Source organism: Nilaparvata lugens, chromosome 4 (assembly GCF_014356525.2).
Source record: "Nilaparvata lugens isolate BPH chromosome 4, ASM1435652v1, whole genome shotgun sequence".
Lineage (NCBI taxonomy): Eukaryota > Metazoa > Arthropoda > Insecta > Hemiptera > Delphacidae > Nilaparvata > Nilaparvata lugens.
In genome coordinates this window covers 34,176,577-34,195,169 of record NC_052507.1, presented here as the reverse complement: position 1 = coordinate 34,195,169, position 18,593 = coordinate 34,176,577, and the positions used below count along the sequence as shown (strand labels likewise).

Below are 18,593 nucleotides of genomic sequence, written 5' to 3'. Positions count from 1 at the left end.
GATAAAACTGTAGACGTTTATTCAGCAGTCTCAAAAAACTGTTCTAGCTGAAAAATTAATAATACATGCCACGTGTTGGCTATAAATTCCATCAGGAAAACGAAGTTCATAACCTTACTTAATAGGATCCTTTTTCATCCTTTGAAACCCTTAGAGGCAAAATATCTAGAAATCCGTTCTTAGTGCGCGTCTAGCATGTTTGAAGAATATTTTTGCAAAGTTTCAAGTCTGTAGGACAATTAGTTTGAGCTGTAGTGTGATTTTACATCAAAATTTTCGAAAAATGCCCTCTCCTGGACCCCCCTGTGCTCCTGATCGAAATTTTTCTGCATAGATCTAATTTTTTTTCGTAGCTGAACAAAAACGTTCCTCATGACTTTGATGTGCAATGAGCGGTTAAAAAGTACAACATTTTGGGGGGGGCCCAGCTCCCTCAGGGGGGCAAATTTCTGAAAATCCTTTCTTAGTGGATGTTTTCAGGCTACCATAAACAATCGTGCAAAATTTCAAGTTTTTAGGCTCAGTAGTTTGGGCTGTGGTGTGATTTCAGTCTGTAGGGGCTTAGCCTTTTATAAGTATAGAGAGAGAAGATAGAGGATAGAGTATAAACGTGTTTGTAGAGGAAAGAAGAAATATTCGCGTTCTTGGGAGTTGTATTGGATAAGATATTAAAAAGCATTCTTACATTGAGAGGATATGTAATGAAATTCCTTCTGGGATATTTTTCTTGCGACAGCTTGCTAGGTTAAATGATAGAAAAATACTGTTAACTGCTTATCATGATCTTATACTATATCAAATATTAGGTATGCTACAAATTCAAATTCAATTTATTTACAGCCAACAATACAAAAATTGCAAACAAGGCAAAATCAGAATATATAGTTATACAAGGTTTTGTACGGGTAGTCATTTGAATAGCTATTTTAATGCTATTGCTATCTCAGTATGGATAATTCATGTCAACAAAATAAGGCACTCAGGTGTATATAGTGGATAGGTTAGATTATTGTAGGCCTTTATTTAAAAACGTGGCTTTTTGATCTTTGTATATAATATATATGAAGTTATAATGTATGTAAAAACGAGTGGAGTGGACCAAAATTCAAATATACATGAGTACAATATACAAAACAGAGCTGAGTAGATTATTTGAACAAAAACCAGATAATATTGGAAGGAAATTTTATAACAGACTACCACAACTCCTTAAAAGTAATGATGATTTGAAGCTCTTCAAAAAACATTTGAAAAAATATTTAGTTGATGGAGTATTTTATAGTGTACGAGAGTTCCTTTCAATCCAAGACTAGGTTTGATTTACTTAGTGTTGATTATTTATTATGTAAAATATTGACCTGACTTGTCTTATACTCCATAACTGGAGTCCTTAGGACGTGATCTTTGAAAAAAACAAATTAAATGACAACAAATGAAACATTTCGAAAAGTGTTTTGAATACATATTGTGAAATTTTTCCATGATTGAGAAATCTGGTAGAATGATACATTTTATTTTGTAGGTGGTAGCTCGAACCTGAACCCAAAAATTCGAAAAATCAGGAAAAGGAAAAATAGCCGTAAATCATCGGTGCCAGTTTCTTGTACTCTGATAAATCTCATGCTGTCATCTGAAAAGAGTCTAGTAACATATTTTCTAGCTCGTAAAGATGTTGCAAAAGCAGTAGATGTCATCCAGGTATGTTTGTATACATTTTATATTTTTCATGTTAATTTAGATAATCTGAATCTTTATTTTCTTTGGTTGGTTATCTAATGTGAATTACTGAAATTATTTTTCATTGACCTTTTTTAAAATGTTAATTTTATAATTTTCCATTTTTTTTTAATTTACCTTCTCGAGATGTGTCTTTTCTAGTAAAGGATTCCATTGAATCACAATTAATTACGAATATAATTTATTTCGAATATTGATAAACCCTCCTGAGTGCTATTCGATTTATGTAAACAAATTCAAAATGAGCCTAACTAATAGCTGGTTCATATCTTCCACTAATTGCTTCTCCTTTTTATGATATTACATAACAGAAGACTTCTTATTTTAATAAGAATAATTACAATTGAGCGGCAGCTCCATCATACAATCAAGAACTATACAAATCAAGAATTGTACGCCTACCTGGTCCGGTTGAAATCAGAATTGAAACTCGGGGGTCATGATGCAGCTTCAATCTCCTTGTAATTCTCTCTCACATTAACTTACTTTGTCATGATTTTTTAAATTCTTTTTTCATTACTTTATTCTCTATATTGAATAGAAATTGTGTAATATATTTTTAATCCTCTATTCCATATTACAGAGGTTCAAATTGGAAGATAGTTCAATTGCTATTGAAGTGAAGTTCATCAATAGTTTTGCGGACTTGAAAGGAAAGCTTGCAACCGTAAAACGCTCATTTCCGAATGAGACATCTCTTCAAAAAGATTCAACATTGAAGGTACGTTGAAATGCTCTTAGCTGTCGAATTTTACAATTGCAATTTAGACCAGTCAATATAGACATAGAAAAGGGGGTGTGCTTGCAATTTATATTGTAGTTCTGATTTTTTCATATATTATTTGGGTACATAAGAAAAGTCTAGAACCAATTTCTTCATGCAAAATTTCCTTGTGCTAGATACAGGGTGGCCCAAAAACCTCGTATTTTCGGCTCATTTTCCAGTATTCAGCTATTTCTGCCAAATCTCGTAATCGGACAGAAAAATTTGCTCTTGCCTTTTTTTAGATTATAGAATTTTGAAAAAAATGAGATCATTCGGAGCTCTCTATCTCCAATGAGTACTGAGTTATGAATTTTCGAAAATGAGTAAAATTTAAAGAAAAAATCAATTTTGATGAATTTTAGTTTTTGATCAACAATATCTTTCGATTGTTACCATTTAGATGTTTAATTCAAAATCCCTCTCGGTGTATTTTTGTGCTCTACAATCTGACATCAGGTAGAGCGCTCTATCTCTTATAGATTTTCAGGTACACCTGACAACAATGCTCCTTGTATTGTGAAAAACGCCTAATTTTCTGCTTCAACCATCATCACCAACTACATTGTCCTCACATTGATATTTCGTACAATGAAATAAGTTCAAGAGATTATGTTCTATGAGAATCAGCCGTTAGATGCACTTCATTTCAGTATTTCCTAGTGGAGAGGCGCACTTTAGGTCACCTCAAGGATCAAAATTTCAAACACTTATAACTTTTGACACAATGCTCAGATTTCATCGTACTACACTTCATTCTTCTCGGCTCGTCAAGACGGTCCAAAATCATGCATCACAAGTCAAATTTGGTCGAAAAATGGAATGCGTTTTTCACAATACAAGGAGCATTGTTGTCAGGTGTACCTGAAAATCTATAAGAGATAGAGCGCTCTACCTGATATCAAATTGTAGAGCACAAAAATACACCCAGAGGGATTTTGAATTTTACATCTAAATGGTAACAATCGAAAGATATTGTTGATCAAAAACTAAAATTCATCAAAATTGATTTTTTCTTTAAATTTCACTCATTTTCGAAAATTTATAACTCAGTACTCATTGGAGATAGAGAGCTCCGAATGATCTCATTTTTTTCAAAATTTCATAATCTAAAAAAAGGCGTGAGCAAATTTTTCGGTCCGATTACGAGATTTGGCAGAAATAGCTGAAAACTGGAAAATGAGCCGAAAATACGAGGTTTTTGGGCCACTCTGTATCTAGCACAAGGAAATTTTGCATGAAGAAATTGGTTCAGGATTTAAGGTTCTTCTTCTTATGTACTTAAATAATATATTAAAAAATCAGTACTACAATATAAATTGCATGCACCAATGTATATAGTGACTGGGCTAATTTCATTTGCAGTTTCATTTTCAGTGTATATTAAGAGAGAGATATTTTTTCAATTTCCGATTGGCCATAAATAATAGAATAATATTCTCACTAAAGTTGCTGACATTTATGACCTCTCTTCAATATAATTGCTGTGGGGTATTTTGTTTAGGTTGAGGTATTTTTCATACCAGTGGGCCAGCCTACCAAAACCCTCTCCATAAAATGCTGCCGCTGAATGAGTTTAAGTGAGCTTTGAACTTATTTTGGAGCTCCTCGTTAGTTTGGAAGCTCTTCCCTCAAATTCGTGTATTGAGTTTGGGGAAGAATTAAAGTTACTAGTGGCCAAGTCAGGTCTGTGTGGCGGGTGATCAAGAATATCCTATTTGATTTGCTGAGAAGCCATTTGGTTGCACCAGCACTGTGAAGCCGAGTTGCCACAACTTTGGTTGCACCAGCACTGTGAAGCCGAGTTGCCACAACGTTTCTTCAAGTCATTTCAACTGACGTCTTTTATCGAGACCATTCACACATAACGTTTCCTGCTTAAACTCAAATCATTCTTCGTAAGATTTATTGCTTGCAAAAATCAATACTAAAGCCACCATTGTATTTGTACTAATATTGCATTGCATTTGTATTTCCATTAAAGAACCAAAGATGAAAACTTATTGACTTTTCTTCAGATATTTACCAACAACTCAGTCTGATTTTCTAGTTTGAAATATAACATACGGAATAGTACTTTTCGCCACCTATATTTGGACGCCCATCGCCAGAATCTCACTCAATCACAGGTACAGATTGTATTAAGAACTGTTATTGAAATCTATATTTTAATTGAGATGTCTCAAAAATGTTATTTTCAATTCTGAATGCAAATAATCTTTTTCTACCAACAGACAATCAATGAAGCCGCATCCTCTGGATTATTCGTTGCGTCTTTGACCAGTGAACTCGAAAGATTTTGGTCCACGACTATGCTTCCTGAAGGTGAGATAATAATAATCCACATCTTCATTAACAAAACTCTGACTCTGGTTATTTATCACTGAATATTTACTGTATCAACTACTAAATTAAACAATATATATTTATCATACACATTCATTTGTTATAAAAAAATAATCTATAACTTCTATAGCTAGAATTTTTTATAAATATCTTTGAACTAAAACTTTCCAACACTTGTACTTATCCGAGTGTTATTGTGATTCTCTCTTTTTTTCGAAAGATTCTAGTCCATGACTCTGCTTCCTGAGGGTGAGAAACTTTGAAAAAAAGAGAGAACGTTTTTCTTTTTTTTTCATCTTTCATCTTTACTTATAGTTTATATTTTTGGAAGAGGAAATATAAAATTTTCCTGTATTTGTCTAATACACGGTTTTCACAATGTAACTTCTTCTTACTAAAAATGTTGATTGATATTGAAATATAATAGTTATTATAAATTAAATGAAAGTTTAGTATTATCTTTCGGTTTTCAACTAAGTAATCTCCTCTAACTAAAGCTTTTGATTGCTATTGAAATAAATTGAAGAAAATTTTAATAAAACTTATCAGTATTATCAGTAATTTCTTCCAACTAAAACTTTGATTGTTTTGCTATAATACTATATTTTTTATTTTCAGTTGGCTGTAAAGATTATTGTCGCGGACTTGTCGTACTTGATCTAGCCCTAACACTGGATGCGTCTTTGGGTCACTCTGAAACTCTCCTGAGTATCGCCAGCAAATACATCTCAATGAATACTCAAAAAGGTAATATGAATAATTTATCATCTACTAGCGGGGTGGCTTGCTTTGCTCGCCTTATCCGTCTAACCATGAATATCCCAGTTCACTATTAACAAGATCTATTCATCCATAAACTTTAAAAGAACATGGTTATGTTGTTGAAAATGAATTGTGTGAATTACTTTTGAATTTCTCAACATGATCATATCAGTTGCGATTGCCTACACGTTATTTTAAAAACCAGTTTCACAAATTAAATAAGATTTGAGGTAAGCCGAAAATTCAATATAATCTCTTCAATAATAGAAGGAAAAAGTATATTTGTTTTGTTTCAAATTCGGCTTCAATCATCCCAACTACAACTTCTCAAATACAGTATCAGCTCATTTTTTGATGATTTTTTTCATTAAATTTCAGGTGGAAATGTAGGAGCCAGTCTTGAAAAGTTCATAACTGGCCTCACTCATAATTTACGAGAATCGAAAGTTGATTTGGCACTTCCCAGTGTTTTCTGCTCGCCGGAAATCGAAGAATTGGTGAAAAGCAATAAAAAATCACTGCAACGAAATATGTGGGCTTCTCTCGAAGAGGAAATCAATCAGTTCACTTTGTCATTGGAAAACTCACAGTCAAGCTCAGCCATCACTCATTTCTCTCAGTTGGCCAATTTCCTTACAAGAGTCAAGGGAAAAGGTTTGTCTTGCAACTTGCATTATCATCATTATGGATTTCTGTTTCCGTTTTACATTGTACCTTCTTAATCTAAATTGGCCCCTGAGTTACTTATAATTTAAAAACACAAATATTTCAAGTTTATGTCTATTCACATGAATCATTGTACGAGACACACACATATCAGTAGGCTATTCAAAACGATTTTAAGAACTTTTCAGCCAAGAGTGTTAGTTCTCCTAGCAAGCAAAACATAAGCCAATCAGAACGATCCCAGTACCTGATTGTGATTGTCTGAGATCGTTTCAAAGAATCGTTTAGAATACGGCCCTTAGAATTATTTCTTAATTCACTTTAATTTTACATTAAAGGTTTGATAGTTTAAATATAAAAAATTATGAATATTACAATTTTCCCCTAATGCACGAGTATCAGAATTATAGGATACTGCTCTAACAATTATTATTGCTTTCAATTATACAATTCAACACAATGAAACCTTGATTGTGAAATCAGGAACATTTACAAACAAACAAAGAAATTAAATGCATTGAAGTTGACTGGGTTTAGATGATACTGTTATTTAGAGAGGTGTTTTTAAAATTTTATGATTGTGGACTATTGATGTAGATTTTATTTAGAGAGATTTTTGTACTTATTGCTACAAATGTTACAAATTAGATACAATGTGTTTATTGACTAGAATTCTATAATCAATAATATAATGCCTGTCGGATGATAGATGATTATTCCATCTTCTCTGTACTGATAGTGATGGATTGTTTTTATTCCAGGGTCAAATGAAGTAAAGTGTGCCAACTATCTTCACCAAATGTGTGCCTACGTTACCCATCTCACTAGAATAACAGCTCCTTATTTATTTCTAGGTGAGTATTCTATAAGTTCTCCTTGACAGATTGGAGAAAATGTATTGACGCAACAGCTTCATTCAAGCTGGAGAACGAAATAATTTCAGTTTCTAGTGAATAATATTGATTAACGAAAGATAATCGGTTTTTGTTGATATTTCTTTCCAACTTGAATAATTTTGTAGATGAAATGTGAGTTGTACAATAAAATAGACTTTCATCTCAAAATACTAGAAATACAATACAACTTTTTGTATATTCCACCCAAAAGTATCACCGTAATTACTTATAATTTTTAGGTTGGTCTAGTAGTGTGGGGATTTTCAATCTTTATTCTGCTAGCAATGTCTGCTTGTGGATTCGATCCTGCTGCTGAGAATTGATATTCTCATCAAACACACACACTAATTTTATTACACACACCCACAGGCAAATTTGTGCTCATTATCCGCATTAAAAAGAAAGTTGGTTGAATGGTCTCCTTATCTGCTAGCATTGATTGTCATTGTTATTCCAGTGTAAATTATTAAATACTCTATGTTATTCATTTTCAATTTTTTGAATTAAATTGACGTGTAATGAACTAGGAGTATTATTATATTTTTACTTATTTTTGGCACAAAGAGAACACAAGAGTTTTTATTCCTGATTCGTATAAATTATTATATTTTATCAGAAGTCTATCAGGTACTATTCAATCTTCATTGGACTGAAATCAATGAACCACCGAAATATTAACATGCTGTATTTGTCAATTTATGCAAATGAATGAAATTTATCTGAAAATATTACATGTTCAACAAATAGGCTAAACCTCTCCTTATAAATCTAGTAATTTTCTTTATTATCCAATCTAAAATATATTTCCATTTCCAGTATCATATTAATGATAAGTCATTTTGTACAAATGAACAAATATGTTTTGAAGGGACAGATTCAAAGATCCAAAGGTTCAAAGAACCTCACACGTCAACCGAAGTTTATTAAATAAAACACCAGTTTTTAATCCGGTTAGAGTATTGCACTGTAAATTTTCAACTATTACAAAATATTGTCTTTTTTCTCTTTTAGATACGCCTTTCTCACTTCTCAGCAAGGGTTGGGTCGAAATAGTGCAAAAACTTCTATTCGAATCAAATGTAGACCCTGAGGATCTAGAACTTATGATGATACCGCTCAATGTAGATCTTTTAGGATATCTTGTTCAAATTTGTATGCCAAAATTGCCTGTCATACCACTCAAACAGCAACCTGGAATAATAATTTTAAATGAAACCAAGGTAAGAAGCTCATTTATTATAATCGAAAATCATGTAGTTCTAATAATACCAATTTAATGTTTCTTTTAGTTTAAGATGATTGACACTTGCTTGTGTGAATGGTTCAAACACGATTTCATACAAATATCCTCAATTCTCCAACTGTACAAAGATTGCATCAATTTCTAATTTTCCTTGAATTGACTTTCGAAAAGTTTGAATTTTTCATTTAGAGATAATCAATCTCTAGTAAAAACATGTTTCCTTGATTAATAATGCCTACTGATGATATTTAATATTTATTTATTCAATGATACACTACACACAAATTATTAAAATGATTGGGGAAGGACCAATAGGCACAACCAAAAACTGTTCTTTCCCCGAATTTTGATTCATACACCAAGTTAGTATCGATCGAGCAGTCGTAGCGAGTAGACGTAGTTTTTGTTTTAGTGAGAATAGTTAAAATAGTGTATGCAATAGTTAAAGTGCTGAGTTCAGTGTTTTAATTGTTGTGCGCGAGTTCAGTGCCCTGCGCCGAAAAATCAGTTCAGTGCTGAATTATCATCTAGTCCGGCTAAGGAATGTAAAGAATGTGAGGAATGTCGACTCCCAAAAGATTGCCAACTTTCCTCGTGCCAGAGTTCGAGGAGGAGGAGGAGGAAACCGATGACGACACGATGAGTCAACTTACACCGGCTAAGAGCGTTGATTCAGCGTCAATGACTGTCAACGTCAACGTCAACAGTTCCCCGGAATCGTTTCTAAAAACGAACCAACTGAAAACTGCAACAGAGCAGTTTTTGTACAATGCATGGAAAGAAGTCACTTGTCAACAGAGTGAAGTGAGAGAAAGAATGAATAAGCTGGAAAAGGAGTTGGAGAGTGCACGGTTTGAGATCAATCAGCTGAGAGAGATGTTTTCTTCAGCATCTTCAACAACACAGAAGATTCAATCATCAGCTTCAAATACAATGCAACCAGCATCGTCTATAAGTAGCAATAAAAGTTATTCACCACCGAATTGGGAGGAAGAAGAGAAAATGGTGGCATCAGAGACTGCATGAATTCTCCCTAAACAAAAGAAGAGAAAAATCCGTGACTCACCAGAAAAAATAAGGCCTGCAACTGAGTCTACAAGTATGAAACCGACAGAAAAGAAAAACAAGCCTCCACCAGTCATATTAAGCAATGTTCAAGAGTATTCGAAGATTAAAGAGGCATTGAAATCGAAAAATCTCAATTTCAGTGCCAACATGATGAACAACAACCAGCTAAAATTGAATGTTGAAACTGAACAAGAATACAGAGATTTAACTAAGATGTTAAATGAAGCTAAATATGAATGGCACACGTACGAAAACAAACAAACTCGTCCAATTCGTGTCATGGCTAAAGAGCTTCATCCATCATGCGATCCAGAGGATATGAAGAACGATCTTCTAAGCAGAGGCTTTCAAATAATCAGTGCTGTCAACAAAATGAAAAAAGTGAAGAAGGATGGAAAAGAACACATTATCAGACTCCCAATGTTCATGTTAACATTCAAGAATACTGAAGATACAAAAAATATATGAAATTAAACATATTTGCTATATGAAAGTGAAAATTGAATCAATTAGAAGCAATAAAATGATTCCGCAGTGTAAACGTTGTCAGCGGTTTGGTCATACTCAGGCATACTGTCAACATGAGCCTGTGTGTGAAGTGTGCTGGAAAACACTGGACCATTTCATGTACCAAGGCTAAAGAAACCCCAGCCAAATGTTTCAATTGTGCTGAGGCTCACCCAGCTAACTACAGAGGCTGTCTTATCGCTAAAGAACTTCAGAGAAGAAGAACTGAAAAAGACAACATAGTTAGAAGAAGTAGCGGAGTACAACATACAACCCAACAGAGGAAATTCACTTCTAGAAAGTACACTGGAGAAATATCCTATTCTCAAGTAACAAAACCCACTCCAAGCCTACAACAGGAGAGTCAACCAAAGCAGCAACAACAGCAACAACAACCAGTTGATGTTAATAAGGTTTTGCAGGAAATTTTAAACAGTTTAAACATTCTTTCTGGACGACTTGACAGCTTGGAAGGGAAGAGTAAGAGTATCGAGAAGAAAACTAAAAAATGAATATTACAAGCCAACAAGATATTAGGATTGCCACCTGGAATGCCAATGGAATAAATAATATCAATAATAATAGAAAACAAGAAATAGAAATATTTCTAAAGACCCGAAATATGGATGTGTGCCTTATCTCTGAAACCCATTCAACTGAGCAGACTCACTTCAAAATCAATGGATATAATGTTTACGAAACTATTCATCCTCAAAATCAAGCAAGAGGTGGAAGTGCTGTAATAGTGAAGGAGAGTATTAAACACTATGAAGACTCCAGTATTCAAAGTAATGAAATACAGCTAACTGTAGTTGGAATAGAGTCTATCAACCAGAAAATACTTGTTGGAGCTGCATATTTCCCACCACGTTACAATTTAAAGAAAAATGATTATACCAGTATTCTTCATCAGCTTGGAGATAGATTCATTGTGGGTGGAGATTTTAATGCCAAGCATAAGGATTGGGGTTCAAGACTCACAACTACCAAAGGAAAAGAACTCAGAGAGGCTATCCAGGAGCTGGGCTGCGAATTCCATTCAACAGGGACACCTACTTATTGGCCAACAGATTTGAATAAAACTCCAGATCTTCTAGATTTCTTCATAACAAAGAGAATATCCAGTAATTTTATTGACATTGAAGTGAGCTTTGACCTGGATTCTGATCATTCAGCTGTAATTCTCACACTCAGTGAACGAATAATAAAGAAAGAAGACAGACCAATGTTAGTCAACAGAACAACAGACTGGGAAGCTTTCAAAGTGGATTTGGAGAATGAAATCAACTTGAATATTCCACTTAGAACAGCTGAGCAGTTAGATGAAGCCGCAGAAAATTTCATGTGGCAAATCCAGAAATCAGCCTGGAAAAACACTAGACAATACACCAGGAAAACAAAAGGATGCAATTACCCACTGGAGATTCGATAACTTGTTTTAGAGAAACGAAGGGCAAGAAGAAGATGGCAACAAACACGTGATCCTGCTGACAAAAATATATTGAATAACAAAACACAACAATTGAGAAGAGAGATAAGGAAACTAACTGAGGAGTCCATTAATAACTACCTTCAAAATTTGACAACTGATGCCAGTACAGATTATTCATTATGGAAAGCAACAAAAAGAATTAAGCGACCAATATCACAATCCCCTCCAATCAGAAAACCAGATGGTACTTGGGCAAGAAATAACAGAGAAAAGGCAGATATATTTGCTAATCATCTAGAAGAAATCTTTCAGCCAAACAACATTCAATCTGAAATTGATCCTGAAGAAGATATAATAGATGATTTAGATACAGAGATTGATCTAGTTTCTATAAATGAGGTTCAAGAAGAAATAAAAAAATAATCTGAATACCAAAAAAGCACCTGGGTTTGATCTGATTACAGGTGAAATCTTGAAGAAACTTCCAAGGAAAGGTATTATCATGCTAACATATTTATTCAATGCATCACTCCGATTACAGCATTTTCCTTCAATTTGGAAGGTGGCAGAAGTCATTATGCTGCAAAAGCCTGGGAAATGTCCTCAAGAAGCAAAATCGTACCGCCCAATATCTCTTCTACCTGTAATTTCAAAGCTTTTTGAGAAATTGCTAATGAAGAGATTGGCTCCCATCATAAGTAGCAGGAATCTGATACCAGCCCATCAATTTGGTTTCAGGCAGAAGCACTCAACCCTGGACCAAGTACATAGAATCACTAATGTAATAGAGAATTCATTAGAGAAAAAATGTATATGCTCAGCAATCTTCCTTGATGTGGCACAGGCATTTGACAAAGTGTGGCATGAAGGACTGATCAATAAACTTCATAAAATTCTTCCCACTCCACTTGTAAAACTTTTAAAATCATACATCACTAACAGATTGTTCAGAGTAAAACAAGGTGATGACGTCTCTGAATTAAAGGAAATAAGGGCTGGAGTTCCACAAGGTAGTGTTCTTGGACCAGTTCTTTATGTGCTGTACACAAGCGATCTTCCTGAATTGGATGCAGTGACAATTGCTACTTTTGCTGATGATACTGCAATACTGGCAGAAGGGGAAACAGTACAAGAAGCAGCCACAAAACTACAGAATGCTAGCAACAAATTCAGTGACTGGACAAAGAAATGGAGAATCCGATTGAATGAGATGAAGTCCATTCATATCAACTTCACAAACAAAAATATCAATGATCCGATTCGTATAAATCTAAATGGGAATGTAGTACCACACAGCAACACAGCAAAATACCTTGGAATGACTCTTGACGCCAAGTTGAAATGGAAAGAGCATATCAAGATGAAAAGGAGTGAGCTGGGACTCAAATACAGTAAAATCTATTGGCTGTTGGGCAGACAATCACAACTCTCATTGGACAACAAAATATTGATTTATAAACAAATTCTAAAACCTGTCTGGACGTATGGAATTCAGCTTTGGGGCTGCTCTAGAACATCTAACATCAATCAGATTCAAACATTCCAAAACAAAGTACTGCGGAACATGGTGAATGCGCCCTGGTACATAAGGAACAGCGATTTGCACCGAGATCTACACATCCCCTATGTGACCAGTGAAATAAGACGATTGGCAGCCCATCATGAGTCACGTCTTCATCAACACGACAACACCGAAGTCATCCAACTCCTAGACAGCACTGAACTCACAAGGAGGTTGAAGAGAACAAAGCCCTTCGAGTTGGTGTAGTGCTAGTGAAGTGAAAAAAGTATAAATTAAATAAATGTATAGCGAAAGAATTTAAAGTAGAAGAATTATAGATTAGAACTGTAGGCTTCACTGGAAGACTTTAGCAATAAAAATTAATATTTTAGGATAAGAAATAAGAGAACAAAATTAATGGTTAGTCCTAGTGACTAGTTTTAATGGAAGTAATAAAAAATAAATAAAAATAAAATACACTAAGTTCAAAAAGTAGGTTACGTTACATTCACTTTTAAATTTGAGTCTTATTTCCAGTGCAAACACTTTAAAACAAGACATTTTGAATTCAGATTGTTTAAAACCAAATTAAATAACGAAATTACACTCACTATTCATTTAAAAGTATAAAATATTGATTTACTTTGAACATGTTAATTCAAAAAATTAGAAAGAAACTTATTCATTCATATGCTATAATCGATACTAGTTTCTCAAGAATATTTTTTAAATAATTTTTGTTTAAGTCATTCTATTCAATATTGACACCTCAACATCACCTTCAATGCAAATGAATGAATAAAAACAACACAACATTATAGATATTCCCCCTTGAGAATAAATCTTTATATTTAAGAGGTAACTGAATACTGAATAACCTATATTATTTTAAAGGTATGTTCTATATTTATTATCTTAATGTTTCAGTATTATTATAATTATAATGGATAATTAAATTATTGACAATATTATTTTTAAGGTTAGTTCCATATTCATTGCGGTATCTTGATGTTTCAGCCAACGAAAAAGCTATCATTGAAGAACGATGGATGTGCTCTTGTCAGCCGTCTGCTGTTGAGATTGATATGCGCCATGCAGAGCGATGGAACAAACTTTGACCGCGAGAAGGCCGCCCAGCTGTGTGAGAAGGAGGCCATCCAAGAGGTGCTGCATGAGACATTCCTGCTCTCCACGGTCGATGTGTCCGCCGTTATGATGGCAAACGACAGCCTCGCATTCCTCATCAACCTTGCTAATCTCATGTGGACTCACGCGCTATTAGTACTCGAGACTAAAGGTGTGCACGTCTAATTCAAAATAACTCATTCAGTTAATTAATTCATTTATCCATACATTCATTCAACAGTTGACACAGTCTTAGTCGGCGATCAAGTTGGTCTTTATTGTCCCCACACTATATTTTTTTTACAAGAAAGATCTCTGATCAATGATTTTTGATGATGTAATGACTTTATGAAATTTTCTATGTAATAATGAAATAATGAAATTTATTCATTTTTACAAAAACATGTATTTTGATAGGACTACTTGGAAGTTTAATTAGAAAGAATTTAAGTACCCTTTTACTATTTCAGACTAAATTAATGAAATACAGTCTAAAAAGTATCTAAAAGTGTCAAATTTTTGTTAATAGTTGGTTAAAGATGTTTTATAAAATGTTTTGGACCGATTAGGCTATAACTAAAGCGCTGCTACCGAATGAATATCTGTTCTGCTGAGAAAAAACTGACATATCAATTGATTCTTGTTAGAGTATTACAACATTTGTCTGCTAATATGTTACCACTCCTATAAGTACCAATGCTTTTTAAGGTCTTCAATGATTTAGAGAGTTAAACAGCCTACTTCCATTTTTGATAAAATTGTGATTTATTCACATTAGAAATGTTACTTCATAATTTAAACTTTATGTTTATTCATGATAATTACAGAAATATAATAATCCAAAGTATGATGGACAAATCCATCATGCACTATACTCCCAGTTGAAACAGTGACCACATCTTAGCCATCTGGCAGCTTAGTAAAATTAAGTTTTACGGTGTTGCCAGCTCATTGAGAAGTTCATCCAACTAAAGATGCTTTTGCTGTATCTTACACTGAACTCAAACTGGAGTTTTCTTCAAAGATACTTGTGCTCTACATGTTTTCACGTTTCAATTAAAATTGCAATTAAAACTTAAATTAAAATTTCTCACTATATTGAAGATTTTGTGGAATTTCTCTATATTGAAGTGTGAAGAAAAAGATGTTATTTTTTCCACATATTGATAACATTATAACTTCAATTACTTTGCTCGAACCGTCCACTCATTCATTTTTCGATTTCATCTGGACCCCATCTAAGTGTCGGAAAGCCTACCGACATTCTTATTATTCAAATTCCAAATAACATATTATTTTTTATTTGAAATTTAAATTCTTTCTCAATTTTACAGTGTAATAAATAAAAATACATTTAAAGTGCATCACAAAAACACAAAGAAATCTCAAACAAGGAAGGCCCCTGCAAAGTCAACTGCCTGATAAGCATATAATATAAAAGTGAGGAAGAAGTATTTCAAAAAATGAACTAATTGTGTTGTGACATTATGAACAGGTAAAGGCTGTGGTCTGCTATCGAAAAGCAACACTCTGAGGGATGTGAGTAGCAGTATGGTGGGCTACAACATCGGTGGCATTGGTTTCATTTCGCTGGGTCAGCTGCATTCGGCTCTCATCCACCCTTGCCTGCCGCCCACCTGTCTCGCATCCATGTCTTCGCTGTTGCCAATCACACCCAACTCTGATCCTCGCACGCTGTTCGCCATTGCCAACGCATATCAACTCACACCAAGGCTACAGGTAGCTAATTCTGAGAACGCGACTAGGTGCCACCCCGACTACTTGACAACCCGTCAACCTGTCCTCTTTTAAAACTGGTTTTTAGGGGACAAGTTGACGTGAGCCATCCCCGTCTTCTAAGGAGGTGACAACTAGTCGGGGGGACCCTCTGACGCTGACGCGAGGGTGCGAGGTGTCAAGTTGTCGTTTACGGTCATGACTAGTTGGTACCTTTGGTCCAGTAGGTGACAAGTAGTCGGGGGGACAACTTGACGGCAATGATATATTTTTACGAGGGTACAAGTAGTCGCCTATGGCAAAAATGACCTGGTGTCAGGTAGTCGGGGTAACACCTAGACGGCGACCCGTAATTCTGGTTACTGTTGTATTCACAATTCCACTACAATCTGCATATCAGAAAGCCATTTATAATATTCTTTGAATATTACTAATTTCGGATTAGCTGCACCAAGGTTATTCAAGGTTACAAGGTTATTGAAGGTTACAGGTGATTCTAGCTGTAATACCTACCTATTTTTGCTAACGAAGTGGTAGACATTATTGTTCAAACTTTGCCTCGTCAACAAATAAAAAAGTCATTCTATTTATTATATTATATTCTATATTTCTAGTTTAAGTTATTCTACTTATTGCATTGATATCAGTAGTTTTAAATATTTAAATACGTAAAAGCTGAATTGCCAAACAACAGTGACAGTGAAATATAATTATCATAAGTACTGATGGGATTATTTATATTGTTTCGGCCTGACTGATTGGCAATAGTCAGTCCGATTAGAACTTATGGCAATTATATTTTCCCTGTTCACTGTCACAGGAATCCAGCTTTATACAGTATTCCAAGTATAGTCTTGGAATAAGTCTGTTAGTAAGCCATTCTGGCGTTCAAATATAATTTAAAGGTAATTTAATTTATTGTAGTGTTTCTTGTTACATTACAGTCTACTTAAATTGATGACACTTTCTACTTATATTATTAATGTACTTACTATATCATTCATCTCCACAGAACAGTTTTTTTATGAAAAAGCCAACATATATTGGTCTCAAATTTATTATAAAACTTTCTAGTCATGAAGATCTCAAAAATGGTGAAGATCTCGACGTTTTTGTGAAGGATTTGTAAAGTTCATTGATTGGTGGAGTCTTCTACACCATGCAGGAGCATTTATTCAATCATTCAGAATTACACAACTTTCATAAGAGTACCACAGGCTTATAAGCCCAAAACGGTTCCAATTCTAATTTATACAACAGTCCAAATGTAGCTAGGTGTGTAGAGAGAGTACTTTGTGTGATTCTTCCTTCTTCTTTCTTTGTGCTATGTGTTATAAATGTTTTGGTAATTCCTACTCTGATAAGAGTCTCTGGGAAGCTTATAAAACAATCAAACATTTCGGTTACAGTAATATTTGTCACGGTTTGCTTATCTTCTTCTTCTTCGGCTGTGCCTTATCCCATTTAAATGGGGTCGGCATTCCTTTCTCTTAGTCTGCCTCTCCACAAAGCCCTATCCAATGCTTCCTCTCTCCTTCAACCACTCTCTCACGGTGTGCTTATAATAATTAATAATAATATTATAAACTTGGCAGTCCATTCGGGCGTTGAAATAGAACAAGCAACTATAACTTATTACATTGTCTGTTCTCTAATAACAGCACAATCTATTATTAGGTACTATGACAATTAAGCCCAGATTCGTTTAAAAATACGACCAGGTGGAATGGGAATCGCTGGACCTCATGACAGCCGCAACAATATACAAATGAAGTGGCTACGCTACAATTCACTAAGCTACGCTAGTTCACCAAAACGACAATTCATATTTCACAAATCATATTTGGAGATTACGTAATGTGTGCAGTCACATAACTTGAGAGAATCGAACATAATTTTTGCCAATTTTCAATATTTCAGGTGTTTTATTCCGCCAGCATTGAAAGACAACTGGAACTGTGTGTCGCAGATTATGTAAAAGCAAACGTCGAGTTGGAAGACAAGCAATTGGTAGTTCCAATTGTGATGCAGCTCTATCTTGAAAACGCCATTCTCACGCAAAAGCCTGAAAGTGAAGACAATCTTGAAACATTATCAAATATTAGTCGTGAACAGATGTCTTTCCTCTACGACTTTCTTAGAGAAAACTCAGTTTTCAGCGCTGTCGATTTCAGTGGAGTAGGTAGGTTGATAACCATTCAAGATGAGCAGGATATGGGAGGAATCAAACTTGAACTTGATAATCCATTCCTACTAGCATAATTATTATTGCTATTAATTCTTAGGTTTAAGAAGATCCTGCTGGTTACAATGAATACATAATCCAAGAGAATAATATAACTGTTCCAAGTTGGCTTTCCTAGGAGTGAATTTTACAATCGTTACTTTTAGAATTTCCAAAATAAAATTAATATTTTATTCTATTTATCGTTTTAGCCGCAGCTGTTGAATTTTTATTTTTCTATTAATATGGGAAGCATTTGAAAACATTGAAGCATTTAGAAATCAAATTTATTTACTTCAAATTAATAAAGTATTTCAATATTGCTACTTGAATTGATAATTGATGAAGAAATAATTTCATAGTACCCTTTTTCCTTAAAACTTTTCAAGTACAACAACTAGCTTCGGCTTTCAAGCCATTTTCAAGTTCTTTTCCAAAATGAACTTTAATTTCTAGTAAAGAAATATCGTCAAATATATTCTGATTACTTTATTAATTAACTTTGAATTCAAGAAAGTTCAATTAAGAAAGTCATCTCAACATAACTCTAGGACACATTCATATCCTTCATGAAACCCTTCATATG

General features: G+C 34.1%; 1 protein-coding gene across 1 annotated transcript in view; it reads left to right on the top strand.

Moving 5' to 3' along the window:
* Positions 1-18,593, top strand: part of LOC111062947 — a 77,265-nt gene that overhangs the window by 30,327 nt on the left and 28,345 nt on the right. Inside the window, exons 12-21 of the mRNA XM_039426980.1 lie at positions 1,523-1,698; positions 2,321-2,458; positions 4,735-4,825; positions 5,465-5,593; positions 5,987-6,262; positions 7,036-7,128; positions 8,182-8,390; positions 13,939-14,218; positions 15,542-15,786; positions 17,704-17,965. Coding sequence (XP_039282914.1) covers positions 1,523-1,698; positions 2,321-2,458; positions 4,735-4,825; positions 5,465-5,593; positions 5,987-6,262; positions 7,036-7,128; positions 8,182-8,390; positions 13,939-14,218; positions 15,542-15,786; positions 17,704-17,965 — 1,899 coding nt within the window. The remainder of the gene's footprint in view (positions 1-1,522; positions 1,699-2,320; positions 2,459-4,734; positions 4,826-5,464; positions 5,594-5,986; positions 6,263-7,035; positions 7,129-8,181; positions 8,391-13,938; positions 14,219-15,541; positions 15,787-17,703; positions 17,966-18,593) is intronic.